The sequence below is a fragment of the Triplophysa dalaica genome, chromosome 11 (assembly GCF_015846415.1).
Source record: "Triplophysa dalaica isolate WHDGS20190420 chromosome 11, ASM1584641v1, whole genome shotgun sequence".
NCBI lineage: Eukaryota > Metazoa > Chordata > Actinopteri > Cypriniformes > Nemacheilidae > Triplophysa > Triplophysa dalaica.
The window spans coordinates 13,990,703-14,004,302 of NC_079552.1; the positions used below are offsets into that span (position 1 = coordinate 13,990,703).

General features: G+C 37.2%; 1 protein-coding gene across 4 annotated transcripts; it reads left to right on the forward strand.

Moving 5' to 3' along the window:
- Positions 1–5,579: 5,579 nt before the first annotated feature.
- Positions 5,580–13,594, forward strand: sufu (suppressor of fused homolog (Drosophila)). Of its 4 annotated transcripts, none has more exons than XM_056760096.1 (13): positions 5,580–5,945; positions 6,194–6,328; positions 6,477–6,613; positions 7,200–7,342; positions 7,546–7,631; positions 7,928–8,000; positions 8,358–8,511; positions 8,646–8,748; positions 10,795–10,833; positions 11,192–11,326; positions 12,150–12,288; positions 12,372–12,437; positions 12,552–13,594. In XM_056760096.1, the coding sequence occupies exons 1-13, from the start codon at positions 5,794–5,796 to the stop codon at positions 12,639–12,641; spliced, it is 1,452 nt and encodes a 483-aa protein (XP_056616074.1). In that variant the 5' UTR covers positions 5,580–5,793; the 3' UTR covers positions 12,642–13,594. The 4 variants fall into 4 exon arrangements, with proteins under 4 accessions (XP_056616074.1, XP_056616076.1, XP_056616073.1 ...); XM_056760095.1 differs by having other exon boundaries at positions 5,581–5,945; positions 8,355–8,511; XM_056760098.1 differs by lacking the exon at positions 10,795–10,833.
- The last annotated feature ends 6 nt before the right edge of the window (positions 13,595–13,600 follow it).

Here is a 13,600-nt window from a genome sequence, read left to right on the forward strand (position 1 = left end):
CTGTTCAATCATGAAAAAAGTTAAACTGTGAAAATAACCAGAAATAATATAGGGTATACAACATCGACAGTAAAGTAAAATAAATAAATACAAGGCAATAGACAGTTGAACATGTTATACTAAATAACTTAAATAACCTTTTTTAATTACTTTTTTTATCAATTCATCATTAACAATTTGATTTAAAAAAAAATATTATAAAAGCAAGCATAAAGAATGTAACAAGAAATATGTTTCAATGTAGTGTTAACCTTGCGTTTAAAATACGAGCAGTTTACAGGAAAACTCAAAGTCTACTTCTGCTAATTCATCTCAATTTTTCTTTTTAGTCATGTCTCAAGTGAGACACTGGTTTTTGGGAAGCCAGCACAGTACCAGACATTCTATTTGGGGGAGAAATTCTCTCATGGCTAACCCAGCGTAACCTTTCCTAAAGCTGAACACACACATAGAATGGTAACTATTAAAATACAGTGCAGGTGAAAAGCAGTGTGTGCTGTAAAGGTGTAAGAGTCTCTATGAGCAAGGGGGAGAGGAAATGGGCTCAGTGACCTTTGTAGCCAATTTCCCCTGTGTTCAAACAGCAGCATGAAAGCCAGGTCTGTTTCTGAAGTCTGTGCAAAATGTCAATTGCAACTTATCCCACCAGCAGAAGGATTTGCTCTGAAAGTAGAATCCCTTAATGTTGTAGTCAGCTTTTAAGTCATTTGGATGGTTTGACCCTAGTATAAAAACGGCTTTTAGGGAAAACTTACAAAATAATGATAATTCGAGATGCATTTAGCAGTATAACGTTTGAAAAAAAACATTTTGTATCAATGTCCAGATCTATTTTCTTTTATAGTCGAGGTTATATAAATGATGTCAATACACAGTTCATTTAAAACATAATTTATATTCTTATATAAATCTATGTTATAATTTTCTACGTATATCATTTAAAATACAAAACCGCTTTTTATTCCATTTATGCCTATAATAGCACCAAGACTAGTGTCACTATAAAGAAACTATTTCCATTACACCATCATTCCATTTTATCTGATTATTGTTGATATGATTTTTCCTTTAGATGCTAAATTAATGAACATCAATCATTATATCCCCACGTAGCTTGAACATTGAGCCATCAATGAAACTAACTGTTTTAGTAAGCGAGGTATAAAAATCTTCAATGACTTCATTTTACAGTAAGCGATATATGGAAGTCGTGTGGGGAGTGGAACAACTGTATTCATGGTTTTAACACCACACCTCATTATGATGCAATACATGTATCAGTCAGCAGAAAATTCCATGTGACAACTTTTTAACTCTTTTCATTTGAACTCTAGTACATGTAAACATGACTTGCAAACACATGTCAGATTTCCACTTCCTTTATGGAAACACAAACTCTCAACACCAGCGTATCTCTCTGCTAAGTCACTGCTGTTGTCATGAAACTATTCTTTTGCAATAAGGGGAATTCCTGGTTCCTGGTCTGACGAGCCCTTTTTTTTCTCTCCGTCTCCCCTTTTCCTTTTTTGTTTTATGGGAACTGAGGGCTGAACCACTGAGATGTTTTTCCTCAGAAGTGCTTTGTATTGATTCATTATGAGGGGGTGGGAGACTCCCTCCCACTGCTTCCTTCTTACTGGGAAGTGATTGCAGGCTTACGGTACTGACAGAGCATGAGGGAGTGAGTGAATGAGAGACCGTGTGTGGTAGAGAGAGAGATAGAACGAGGGGGGGGGGGTGAGAGAGAGATTGGTATTTAAGCTGAGAGACTTTAGAACTCATATGTTCAGAAGTCACCTATATCTTCGAGTGTGAGTTTTGTCTAGGAACCTGTAATGACAAATGAGGATTATAGATTTTGAAGCAACGGCTTGATCCATGCACTGTCATGACACAGAACTAGAGATAAGAGGTGGATCATGACAGGCTGGGGTAAGCATTCCCTTACTGCTTATCAGTTGAATTTCTGCTATAACATGCTTCTTTAGGCATTTTTTGAATTGATAAAGATGACAATGAATGTGTGGTGAGTATAAAAGACATTTCCTAGCCCTGTTCAAAGGCTTGTTTTGTTTTATCATAAATATAGTTTTTGTATTAATATATGCTACATGTACTAAATGTAATCGTAAAACAGGAAGAAATAATGATATTTAGGTACTTCAGAGGGGGTTTTCAACGGTGCACCCATCAGGGCAGTTTGACTGGTTCAGTGCTGTTTACTGGGAAGAGAGAGTTTCCTGAAAGTCCTCAGGTGTGGCAGGTACTCAGCTAGGGACATGAGGATCAGTGTTTTTTCTCGGGACTTCAGTAATGATAAAACATTAAACGAATACTTGATGCCGATAACATTAATGGAAACGTGAGGTAAATTACATCACTGGCCCTTTGGCCCTTACAGAGCACCTGTGAATTTATAAACTGTGTCTCTCAGGTTCGTAGAAAAATTACAACAAAAACAAAAGCGTTTTTGAATTGAACTTTGAGTTGTTGATACTACTAGAGAAGATTTCGCGCTTCTCGGATGTTTGTTCACGTGTTTTAAGGTTTATGCTTTGTATTTCAGCTTTGCATGAAAAAACTAATTTACCTTGAATGTATTTCCAGGTTAATTTCCTAAATTGTATCTCATTATCACAGTATTTATTTTACTAAAATATGGACACGGTTAATTAAAAAACAATACAAAACATACCCTTGTAACAATGTTATTGTATATTTTTATTTAGTTATTTAGAAAAAACAAAAGTTTTCTTGAGCACTTTGCCCTGAGAACTGAATTCCATAGATGGTGTTCATTAAGAGTTCATCTATGGGCTCAGTTCTTCTGGCAATTGGTTCCTTATCTTCCAAAAAAATGTAAATTTCATATAATTTACAAATAATGTGAAAATGTACAAAAAAAGCATTTAATTGTTTTATATTGATGAAATCTTTGTTTCCATTACGGTTGTATAATTTTTATTTTCAAGTTGCAATGTCTTTTACATTGGTTGACGTGTGTGTCTAATCTAATAAAAGTTTCTGAATGAGTTTTCAAATCACCTTTATATGCTTCTCTCTTTAATATTATTTGTTGTCAAAGCATGTTTACAGTTGTAGTAAAATTTACACTCACATTTATCAGGGTGTGCTTATCAAATGACCAAAGTCTTTTTATTACTTCCTTGATTCAGAAGTGTCTTCTTTCAACTCATTTCCTAAGAAACACTGGTAAAATTCTACAAAAAGTTAACTTTCATATGGGTTTGGATTGGACTAATTTATTAAATCCATAGATCAAACTGCATTGCCAAATAAAATGGTTAGATTTACAGTAATGCCAATGTTGAGTTGAAGCATGGAAATGATGCGACACCCACGCTTCAACTGCAGGCATCTCTTATCTCCTGTTCCCAGTAAATGACTCAGGATCAGTTCCTTGGAAATCTGGATTAACCGAAACTATCCAAAAAGATCTTAACGACAAAACTGACAACAATTTAGTCAGGATCAACAGTCATCATAATTATACAAAGTTTAAGACCAGGCTGGGTTGAAAATGTAATATACAGTACTACACAGTATATATAACAAAGTATAATCATTATTAATTATAATAATACTTAAATAAACTATTATATTGCTTTCCAAATAAATAATTAGAGATGAACATATATAATAATTGAACACTAGCTCTTTCCTGTCTTCATTGTCTTCTTTCCTATTTCACTCACACAATCAACCTCTGCAATAGTTGTCTCCCTTCCCACCATCTTCTCCTCCACTCTGTATTCCTGTTCACCCCCTCACACTAAAAACTCCCCATTCGGATAGCTGATACTCACAGCTGTACTGGGGTATGTGCCATACACCCTCCTCAGATCCTCTTTCAAAAGTCTGGAAGCACCCGGTGAGCACCAAACACTTTCTGAAGTTCCCCTATAGTGTAACTCTCCTATCATTGTGAACCCTTCCGGCCATGCTTCACTAAACACCTCACGGGTGGCTTGTTGTGAAGAGATATTTGGCAGAGGAGGAAGACTTGGATGCTGGTTATAAAAAAAGGACTAAAAATTACATTTCGGTTTTATCTGAAACGGAGAGAACCAGTGAAGAGCTTCTGTGAACTTGGAATAGCTCGGCTAAAATGTGCTTATAACAGCAAATAAATATAATCTACTAAACAATGTGTACAGAGCCTACCTATCCCTTTATAAAAAAAATATTCTTTTTTATAAAATTCTGCAATTTCAACTTATTACAGAACATTGAGTACATGTGCTTTTTATTGACTTACGTTATATTCAGTTTCATTATGAAACGAAAGAACTTTAAGAAAGTGTGCCTGACTCCTTTGCTTCTGTGTGTAACATGTGTTATAATGTTCTGACAAAGGCTTTGGCTATACAAGAAACAAATAGCCACAATATGTTCATGACATGGCTTGGGTTATAGCCACTACATCTTGTCAGTCATAATCAAGGCTGGAAATGAGGGGGAATGTGAGTGAATGCAGTCCAGGAAGTGAATTTCAAGGGGTTATACCTATTTACGAAATGGCCTAAATGCTATGCAAATCATAAATATAGTTGTTTTTTTGCATCTGTTGTTTAAAAACACAGAATATTACTCCAACTAGAATCCTCTGCCATTTCTGGCCATAGACAGGGTTTATGTCCATTACATAAATAATCTATTCAAGTTTGCTCATTTCTGAAATAATTATATCTTCCTTTAGCACTTGTAAAAAACATATCCACAATAGGGTTAATATCTAAATAAAATACTAATTCTAAACTGCCAAGGTGATGCAGTATGACATTGTATTACCTCCCAGGAGTGGTTTTATCACATACCAAATCAAGGTCCGTCCGGATCCTATCTAAAATCACTGAAAGGGGCATGTGTATAGCGCATGTGTTGTAGTGGCGGGTCTGTCCAACAGGCGGCACTAAACCTTGTTTTTGTTGCAACATTTCTTTTACAATTTAAATTGTTCAATATATATGCTAAATGTTATATACATAAACAGAAACCCAAACACAGAGGATGTGAAAACTACATAAGAATTATGCAATATGCTAGTAAAATAAATCCTAGTTAAAGTGAATAAACAGCCAATGCAGCAGCAAGAACAGGGTCCTTTATATGGTGGTTCAATGTTCACTAAAATATATATGATTCATTGTTTTTAAATCTCAGACCATTTTTTTTCCACCAAAATCATAGATTTATTTTTCAAGCATCATGTGCATGACAACTATTAACCATAAGATGCGGTATGTGCTTAGTGCAATTGGTTAAAGTAAAAGTCTGTGTACGTACATATATTTCTACATATAACAGAACACAATACAACAGTTAAACATGTTTCCTATATATATAATAAAAGCATGAAAATACTTTTAGAAGATAATTTACACGGAGACATTTACAATCTAGTAAAGAAATAAGCTCTGTAGCAGACCCCTGAGCCCCCCATGAACAAATCCATGGGTCATCGGCAAAAAAATATTGATCACAATGTATTTGTCCAAACACAGTGCAGCTCTCATGTCGTTTCTTTCTTACGCCCGTTCTGATTGGTTGAATCGCGTGTCATTCAACGCTAAGCCACGTCCTCTTACTGGACGTCTAACCAAAGGGAAAAACTGCAACGGGGCTAAATAGAGGAGAGAAAATATAACATATCGTATTTCCAGCATCAGTCATTTAAAAGTCGTTTTGATTCACACATTTACGAGAAGACCTCACTTCCTTCATTTTTTTGCTAACTTTTTCACACTCTCTTCGGTGCAAGGCCGTGTGGGGATGGATGAGATGCGGCCTAGCAGCGGAGCAGCAGCGCACCTCGGCCTCGCGTCGATCTTTCCCCCGGGACTGCAGGCCATTTACGGGGAATGCAGACGCCTGTACTCCGACCAGGCGAATCCGCTGCAAGTCACAGCCATTGTGAAGTATTGGTAAGATGTGTGAACCATCTTAAAGTTTGCTACTGGCTCTTTTTATTTTTACTGTAAAGAATCACTGTACTAGGCATGTACGTTATACTTATAGTTTCAATAAAAACGTATTGTAGGAGTATAGAAAGTTTCTACAACACGTTATTTAGCAAGCAGGACCTTCGTTACTAACATGCAAATAATACTTATAGAATTTATGTCTTTGAGTTCATGTTTATGTTATTCCTTCCCACAATTCTCTTTTTTAGGTTAGGTGGTCCAGATCCTCTGGACTACATTAGTATGTACAGAAATGTGGGGTGTCCAGGACAAGACATACCAGAACATTGGCACTATGTCAGCCTCGGTCTCAGTGACCTGTATGGGGACAACAGAGTTCATGAGTAAGAAAGAGACCTTGTGGAATGGATGAATTAGTGCTGTTAGTCGTTTACTTTAACATACGCTTCTATGCACCTCATGCATGTTGAATCTGGATAGAGAGATTTGTTGACATAGTTTGATGGCTAAAGAATAGTTGTTGTTTTATAGATTCACAGGTCTGGAGGGCCCGAGCGGGTTTGGTTTTGAGCTCACATTTCGACTTAAGAGAGAAACAGGAGAGACTGCACCCCCCACCTGGCCGGCAGAGCTCATGCAAGGCTTGGCTCGATATGTGTTTCAATCAGGTACAATACATTGAACCTGGATAGGAGTTGGCTTGTATTCTCTTGCAGTTGCTAGAGGCATTCCTTATATTGAGAAACTGATTTGTGTTTCATGTGGTTTCCTTGCTTTCATTGATTAAAAATTAAAGTTGTATAGTCTAAGGGATGTGGTCTATGTGGAAAATTTACAATAAATTGAGCTATTGTAGCTATTATGCTCTCGAAAAGGTTCGTTTGTGTCAAGGTGAATTAAAGAAGACTGCTGTGAATACAAAAAAATCAGGAACAAGATTAAACAAGATCACACATCTGAAAAGCAGACACTACTTTGCATATTATATGTAAAATTGAAAGTTATTTCCGTTAGATGGGCTTATTTGAAGTGCAAATAAACATACACTTTGGAATTTCTGTCTCTAAAAGTAGCCAAATCTATTTACAATTTCCTGCACAATAATGAATGTTAGTCAGTTACTATGGTAACCAAGATTTGTGCACGAAAATAAGATCTTGTGGCTTCAGATGAAGAGTCAATATGCTATAAATGAACATAATATTACTGTTTGTGTTAACTTCAAAAGCATTTATGTGTGTTATTCTGTATTAGAAAACACATTCTGCAGCGGTGACCACATTTCGTGGCACTGCCCGTTGGACAACAGTGAGTCTAGAATCCAGCACATGCTTCTCACAGAGGACCCCCAGCTGCAACCTGTGCAGACCCCCTTCGGTCATGTCAGCTACCTTCAGGTGATGTACAGCATGCCGTCAGTTAAAAAATGTGTTCAATGCAAGACAAGCAATTCTTTTGAGAACAGTTCATCATCTAGGCCCAGTTAAATCTTACTGTGTATTTGAAATGAACCTCTTTGTTTTGTGTGTCAACTGTGTCCTTGTATGAATACGTCTCTGATTGTGTGTTTGGAGGAAATTAACTTTCTCTCGCTCCATAGATTGTAGGTGTTTGCACAGAGGAGCTGCAGGCAGCGCAGCAGTGGAACGGTCAAGGCATTCTGGACCTACTGCGAGGGGTGCACATGTGAGTAATCCCATAGCCAACCATGAGACAAAGCAAGGACATGCTCATGCTCAACTGGTTTGGTTGATTAAACCAGCTGAAAAACATGTTCTTGCTAAAATACAGTGTCATGTGTCTCTCGCCAAAAATTGGTTTTGAAAGACTGAATGGTTTAAAGGCTGAATGTATGTGTACACTAAATAAATGATTAAAATATATGTGCATCATTCCGCTTAATGGTGTTTGCTGAACCGTCATGAGAACTGTTACTGTTTAGACTGAACTGAGGTTTGTTTCCTCTACTTCTTTGTTTGTAGTGCTGGGGGTCCGTGGTTGATCACTGACATGAGAAGAGGGGAAACCATATTTGACATTGATCCACACTTACAAGTAAGGCTTTCTGTAGTTTGCATGGTGCCTGATAGACGCTGTACCTGTCAAACCTAGTGACTCAAGACCAAATGAGATAAACACTGATAAATGAAAATAAAGCGTGAACTATTGAGTCTTTCCCTTTTCAAGTAATAAAAAAGTATCATGTGACTAAGGTCATTTTATAGAGCACATACAGTACTTCAATGCTTAAGAAATAATACACTTTGGGAAGAGGTGAAATGTAATTACATGTTAAACTCAACACTTCCACCTGCTGTTAGTTCTCTGCCCTCTCAGTAGAAACACACACATGCGTTCTGCCGCATTCATCCCTGCTGAGTTGTGCGTATGTTGCTTGCTCATCCCAAGCAGGAACGAGTGGATAAGGGCATAGAGACGGACGGATCTAACCTGAGTGGCGTCAGTGCCAAGTGTGCCTGGGATGACTTGAGCCGACCTCCTGAGGACGAGGACGACAGCAGGAGCATTTGCATCGGGTCACAGCCCCGTAGGCTGTCTGACAAAGGTAAGGGATGCTCAGGACAGCCACGTACCCTGTTAAACCACAACAACAGATATGTGCAATATAAGCTTTGATTTCATTTAACTGTATTACTTCTGTGTCTTTGGCTAATGAGAATTTGTGTGTTGTTTACACAGACACTGAACAGATTAGAGAAGCCCTTCGGAAAGGACTGGAGATTAATAGCAAGACTGTGTTGCCTCCCATCAGCAGTCAGAGGCATGGTCACGATCGGCCACAGTAAGTCCTGCATTTCTGATACAATCAGTGCGTCAGGACTGCCGCCTGCTTTAGGCGGATATATGGTTTACCTTATGGGAACACCTAAATCTGGAGGGAGCAGGTTGTGGAGTTTGTTTCAGGACAGTACGGTGGAATTGTCAAATGGGTTTTTTCCATGCCACATATTTTGGGGCGTGTATGAAAGAAGCTTCTCTAAGTCACAGTTATTCAGGAAAACAACAGTAGGTGTATGGTGTTGGGCCAGAACAGTATGACGATCTTTCTGACACATTTTACACAACACAGTTTATGTTGCAGTACTGCCTGTGCTGCCGAAGGTATGTCTGTGTGGGGAATTCCTGTCAGGTTGAGCTAGAACTTTATTTTATACTAGTTATTTTAACTTCAGTTGAACATAATATGAATATTTCTGCAGTTCCAGACTGAGCATTCATTTTTTATGTGTAATCGTTTCTTTCGGTTTGGGTTCAAGTTCCAAATTAAATAGAGAACATAAAAATTAAGTATTACAGCATAAACTATTTTCAAATGTCAAGGTCAGTGTAATCGTGTTATACTGTGTTATACCGTGTTATGGTATACTGTGTCTATGTTATGATATCCTAGTTCAGAGATATATCGAGATTTTGATCACCTGGATGTCCCACTGGCATTACTCTGAACAAGAAGGGAATGCAATACTTAAAATGGCTGCCCTAGCAAAAGATGCCCCACCTTCCAGGTGAAAGAGCCAATCGTCATTTGATAAAGACTGACAATTTTTTGGGGCGGGGCCCTCGTGAGGCGCTTGCAAACCTGTAAGCGTGCACAGCAGCTGAAGCAAACCCAAAAAACTATTTTAAGCACAATTTATGCTTTGCAAACAGAATTTATGGTACAGTTGATGTCAGGTCAATTATTCATAAATATTATTCGTAAATATGCTGTTTAATATAGAATTTTTCCAGTGGTTTTAGAAATATCTGTTTACATACACGTAAAATGGACTGTGGTCTTGCTATGACTTAAAGGGACAGTTCACCCAAAAAGGAAAATTCTGTAATAATTTACTTTTCCTCAGGTTGTTCCGAACCTGAATACATTGTTCTGCTAAACACAAAGAAATATGTTTGGAACTGTCTGTAACCAAACAGATATCACACCCCATTGACTGGTATTTATTTTACCCACTATGGCAGTCAATGGGGGAGATCTGTTTGGTTACTGACATTCTCTGTATTCATCAGAGCAAAGGAATGTATAAATGTTTTGAATAATCTAAGGATGAGTAAATGACTGAATATTCATTTTTGGGTGAACTGTCCCTTTAAATAACAGACTGGATGTATTGCAAACACGGTCTCTGAGTGGCATGACTTTTGTAAAAGACTTTGATACCACCCACCCACATTTTGAGGTCCTTTGCTTTTTTTTAACAGGCATAAAAGGTGTAAAATGTCATTAAGTTTTAGTTAACCTTGGTTTAGTTCAACTTAACCAATATAATTTAATGTCACTGTTGGTTTGAGAGTTGATCAATGGTTGGACATTGGACAGTCAGGCATTTTATTTTTCTACATGTATTTAAATACCTCATAGTAATTTTAATCACATTAAGGCATCAATTTATCAGATGTGTTTTCACTATCAGGCCCTAACCTTAAATCTTATTGGTTCTTGGGAATTTTGTGACGAAAAGACAACTATTCACAAGAAATGCATGATGGAATGAGATTGGTCGACAAGAAGATGAGTTAATTATGATATGATTTTCATGTTTGGGTAAACTACTCCTTTGAAAAACTGTCACCTCACCACTGTTTTAAAAGGTCCATCTGTCCCAGATTAATGGTAAAAAATGGCCGTCTAGTAGCCACTGAAATATTAGTCTCGCAAATATCTAGAAACATTTAAAGCTAAGTCGACCTCTTAAAAGAGGACAAGTTTACGGGGTTTTTTTAAGTGGCTGTTGAAAAGGATCATATTGATTTGCCTGTTGGCAGTAATGGTAAATGCATTCATTCACTTCGCTGTGGTACAAATCTGCCCCTAATTTCTCCATAGACAATCAGTTGGACATTTGCAGACCCAGCAGAACTCAAGGTAAGAGTCAACCAAAGAGAGAAACTGAATGTATTTCTTCAGCAAAATGGGTTTTGGACACAGTTCTGTGTTCCACTGTGAAAAGGGATGTTCAGTAGAGTGTTACAATTGCTCCGTCGTATGATTCCTTATTTCTGTAGTGCCCCTTGAAATGAAAATAGAAGGACTCTTGAAACACAATTTTAAAAAAATGTTCTTACTGCATTTAGATTTAAAAAAAACATTTATTTAAAGTTTAATATATTTGAAATGATTTTTTTTGGGCCACTAAACACCTGTGAAGAGTTCTTTGATTTACCTGGCCCACTGCCTTCATTCTGTTTCTCCATGTTTACCTTCTTTGTTCTTATAATCACAGAAGTCGTAAGGACAGTCTGGAGAGCGAGAGCTCAGCTGCTATTGTTCCTCATGAGCTGGTACGAACACGACAGCTGGAAAGTGTGCATCTTAAGTTCAACCAGGAGTCTGGAACACTACTTCCACTGTGCCTCAGGTAGTACTTCAAGCTCTTGTAAAGGAAATCATTTAGATCACAAAAAAATGGACAGTTTGGACATATGAACATTAGTGTAGAAATATGCAAATAGTTTGTTACCCAGACAAAGGTGGTGCAGTTGGTGACATTAACATTTAGACATTTAGCAGATGCTTTTATCCAAAGCGACTTACAAAGAGTTTAGGAGCAATAAGCGATATGTCATACAGGAGCCATAATACATTGGGTGCCAATACAAAGTTACTGGTTTCAACAAAAGCTAGACCACTACCTGCTGAGAGAAAGGGTTAGTGTTTTTTTTTTTCTTAATTTGTTTGTCAAGTATTCACAGAAGAGATGGGTTTTGAGTAGTTTTTTAAATGTTGTGAGAGATGTGGTTGAACGGACAGAGTTAGGAAGAATGTTACACCAGGAAGGAGTTGTGCAAAGAAATAAAATAAGTCATATGGTGAGAAATAAAATAAGTAATATAGCCAAAATCTCGGCATAGTTGCTCTTGAAAGCAGGTGTATGGTGATAATGCTGTTTTAAATAAGGATTTAAATAGCTTAGTTGAAGTGACTTTTGGTTAGCATGTAATGGGTTATGTTAAGTCACTGTTTTATTTTTTTTCTATTGTGATTTGCACAAATGAGTCTTCTGAAATTCAAAAAGGTCTGTGGGTGAAATATGAATTTGCATTTTATTTAACCTGTTGAACATGGACTCACAGACAGGCCTTTGTGGAAAAACAAAGAGCAGGACATTGTACACTTTCTTTAACAGTCATAAATATCATGATAAATGATTTTTTTATTTTTTTCTTACTCTCTTCTTGTAGAGGTCGGCTTCTTCATGGTAGACATTTCACATATAAAAGTATTAATGGAGACACAGCAATCACTTTTGTGTCCACTGGGGTTGAAGGGGCGTTTGCTACAGAAGAGCATCCGTATGCAGCTCATGGTCCATGGCTACAGGTAATAGACAGGCATTACTTTTACATTCTTCAAAATTCAGTGCCATCTTGTTGTGTGACTTTGTTTCGATCTTCTCTGTTTAGATTTTACTTACTGAGGAATTTGTGGAGCATATGCTAACTGAGATTCAGGATTTGAGCTCCCATGAAGTAAGGCTTTACTCCCTTCTACAAATAATTTGTGTTCCACAGTCTGCTGTATATAAAAAAATTTTTTTGGGAAATTTTAAATGACTGTTTCTTTTGCTTAACCTCTTCTATCAGTCTAAGCTGCCGAAGGAGTACAGCTGGCCCGATAAGAAGCTAAAGATCTCTGTCCTGCCAGACATGGTGTTTGACAGCCCACTGCAGTAAGACTTGGGAGTTAGCTGTCCCCCAGACAAACATCTCTAGAAAGGAGCTCAACTCAAGGTTTTCTGTCAGGCCCACATGCCTACAGACAGACGAAGGAAATAGATAATGAGACTCATCCCCCTTTCCAAGAACATTGTGTGTTATTGTATTTTTGTCCATTATACCGATTGTTTTTGAATCAGTCTACCTATTGGCTTACACCTTTTTAAGTGCATCCTGAGTTTCACGTTTATTCCCTAATTTTTCTGGACATGAAACAAGTCAGGTAGATTACATTGAGATTGTAGCAGCACAACTTATTGTGTTAGCACTGGTGCCTAAACTCGTTACAGGATGGACTCAAGTGTCTTTAATGTGCCCTTCTAGATCCTGCTTCTAATGTGAAGGAAAGCATTCTAAGAAATAAGCCTTTGTGAGCGATTTCTGAGTATCAACTTTACTCAACAATTTGCTGATATAAAAATACAATAGTGCCTAATTAAAGTTGATGATCTACGGGGAAAATTAAGCCTCTTTGTTTTGTGTGACAAACAATAGGTGAGGTTGGTTAGTTCACATACATAATGCCAAAGTCTGTGTACAGAGATTGTATTTTCTAAACCATGTGTAATATAAGGATGAGAAGCACGAAATTCTTCCGTATTGATTTTTTTTGTTTTACTTTCTTTTTACTGTTTGACATGTATTGGTATTTCCTTGAGACTCGCATTCCACGTCGCTTTGTAGGGACACAAGCTAACCAGGTTCCCAACTAGCAATCTATTTTCGCATAATGTGCGTTTGCTATTTTCTAAGATATGTGCTCGGTAATAGGTCAATGTAAAAAAGAACATCTATTAGTGCTTATAAAATATGATTTTAAGTGTTCTGTCGTTTTTATATTCAGGAGAATCACTACACTGCCTGTGTTTTTGTTACAATTATGTGCATTAAAGTTATTTACATAAATGGGAGTTTGT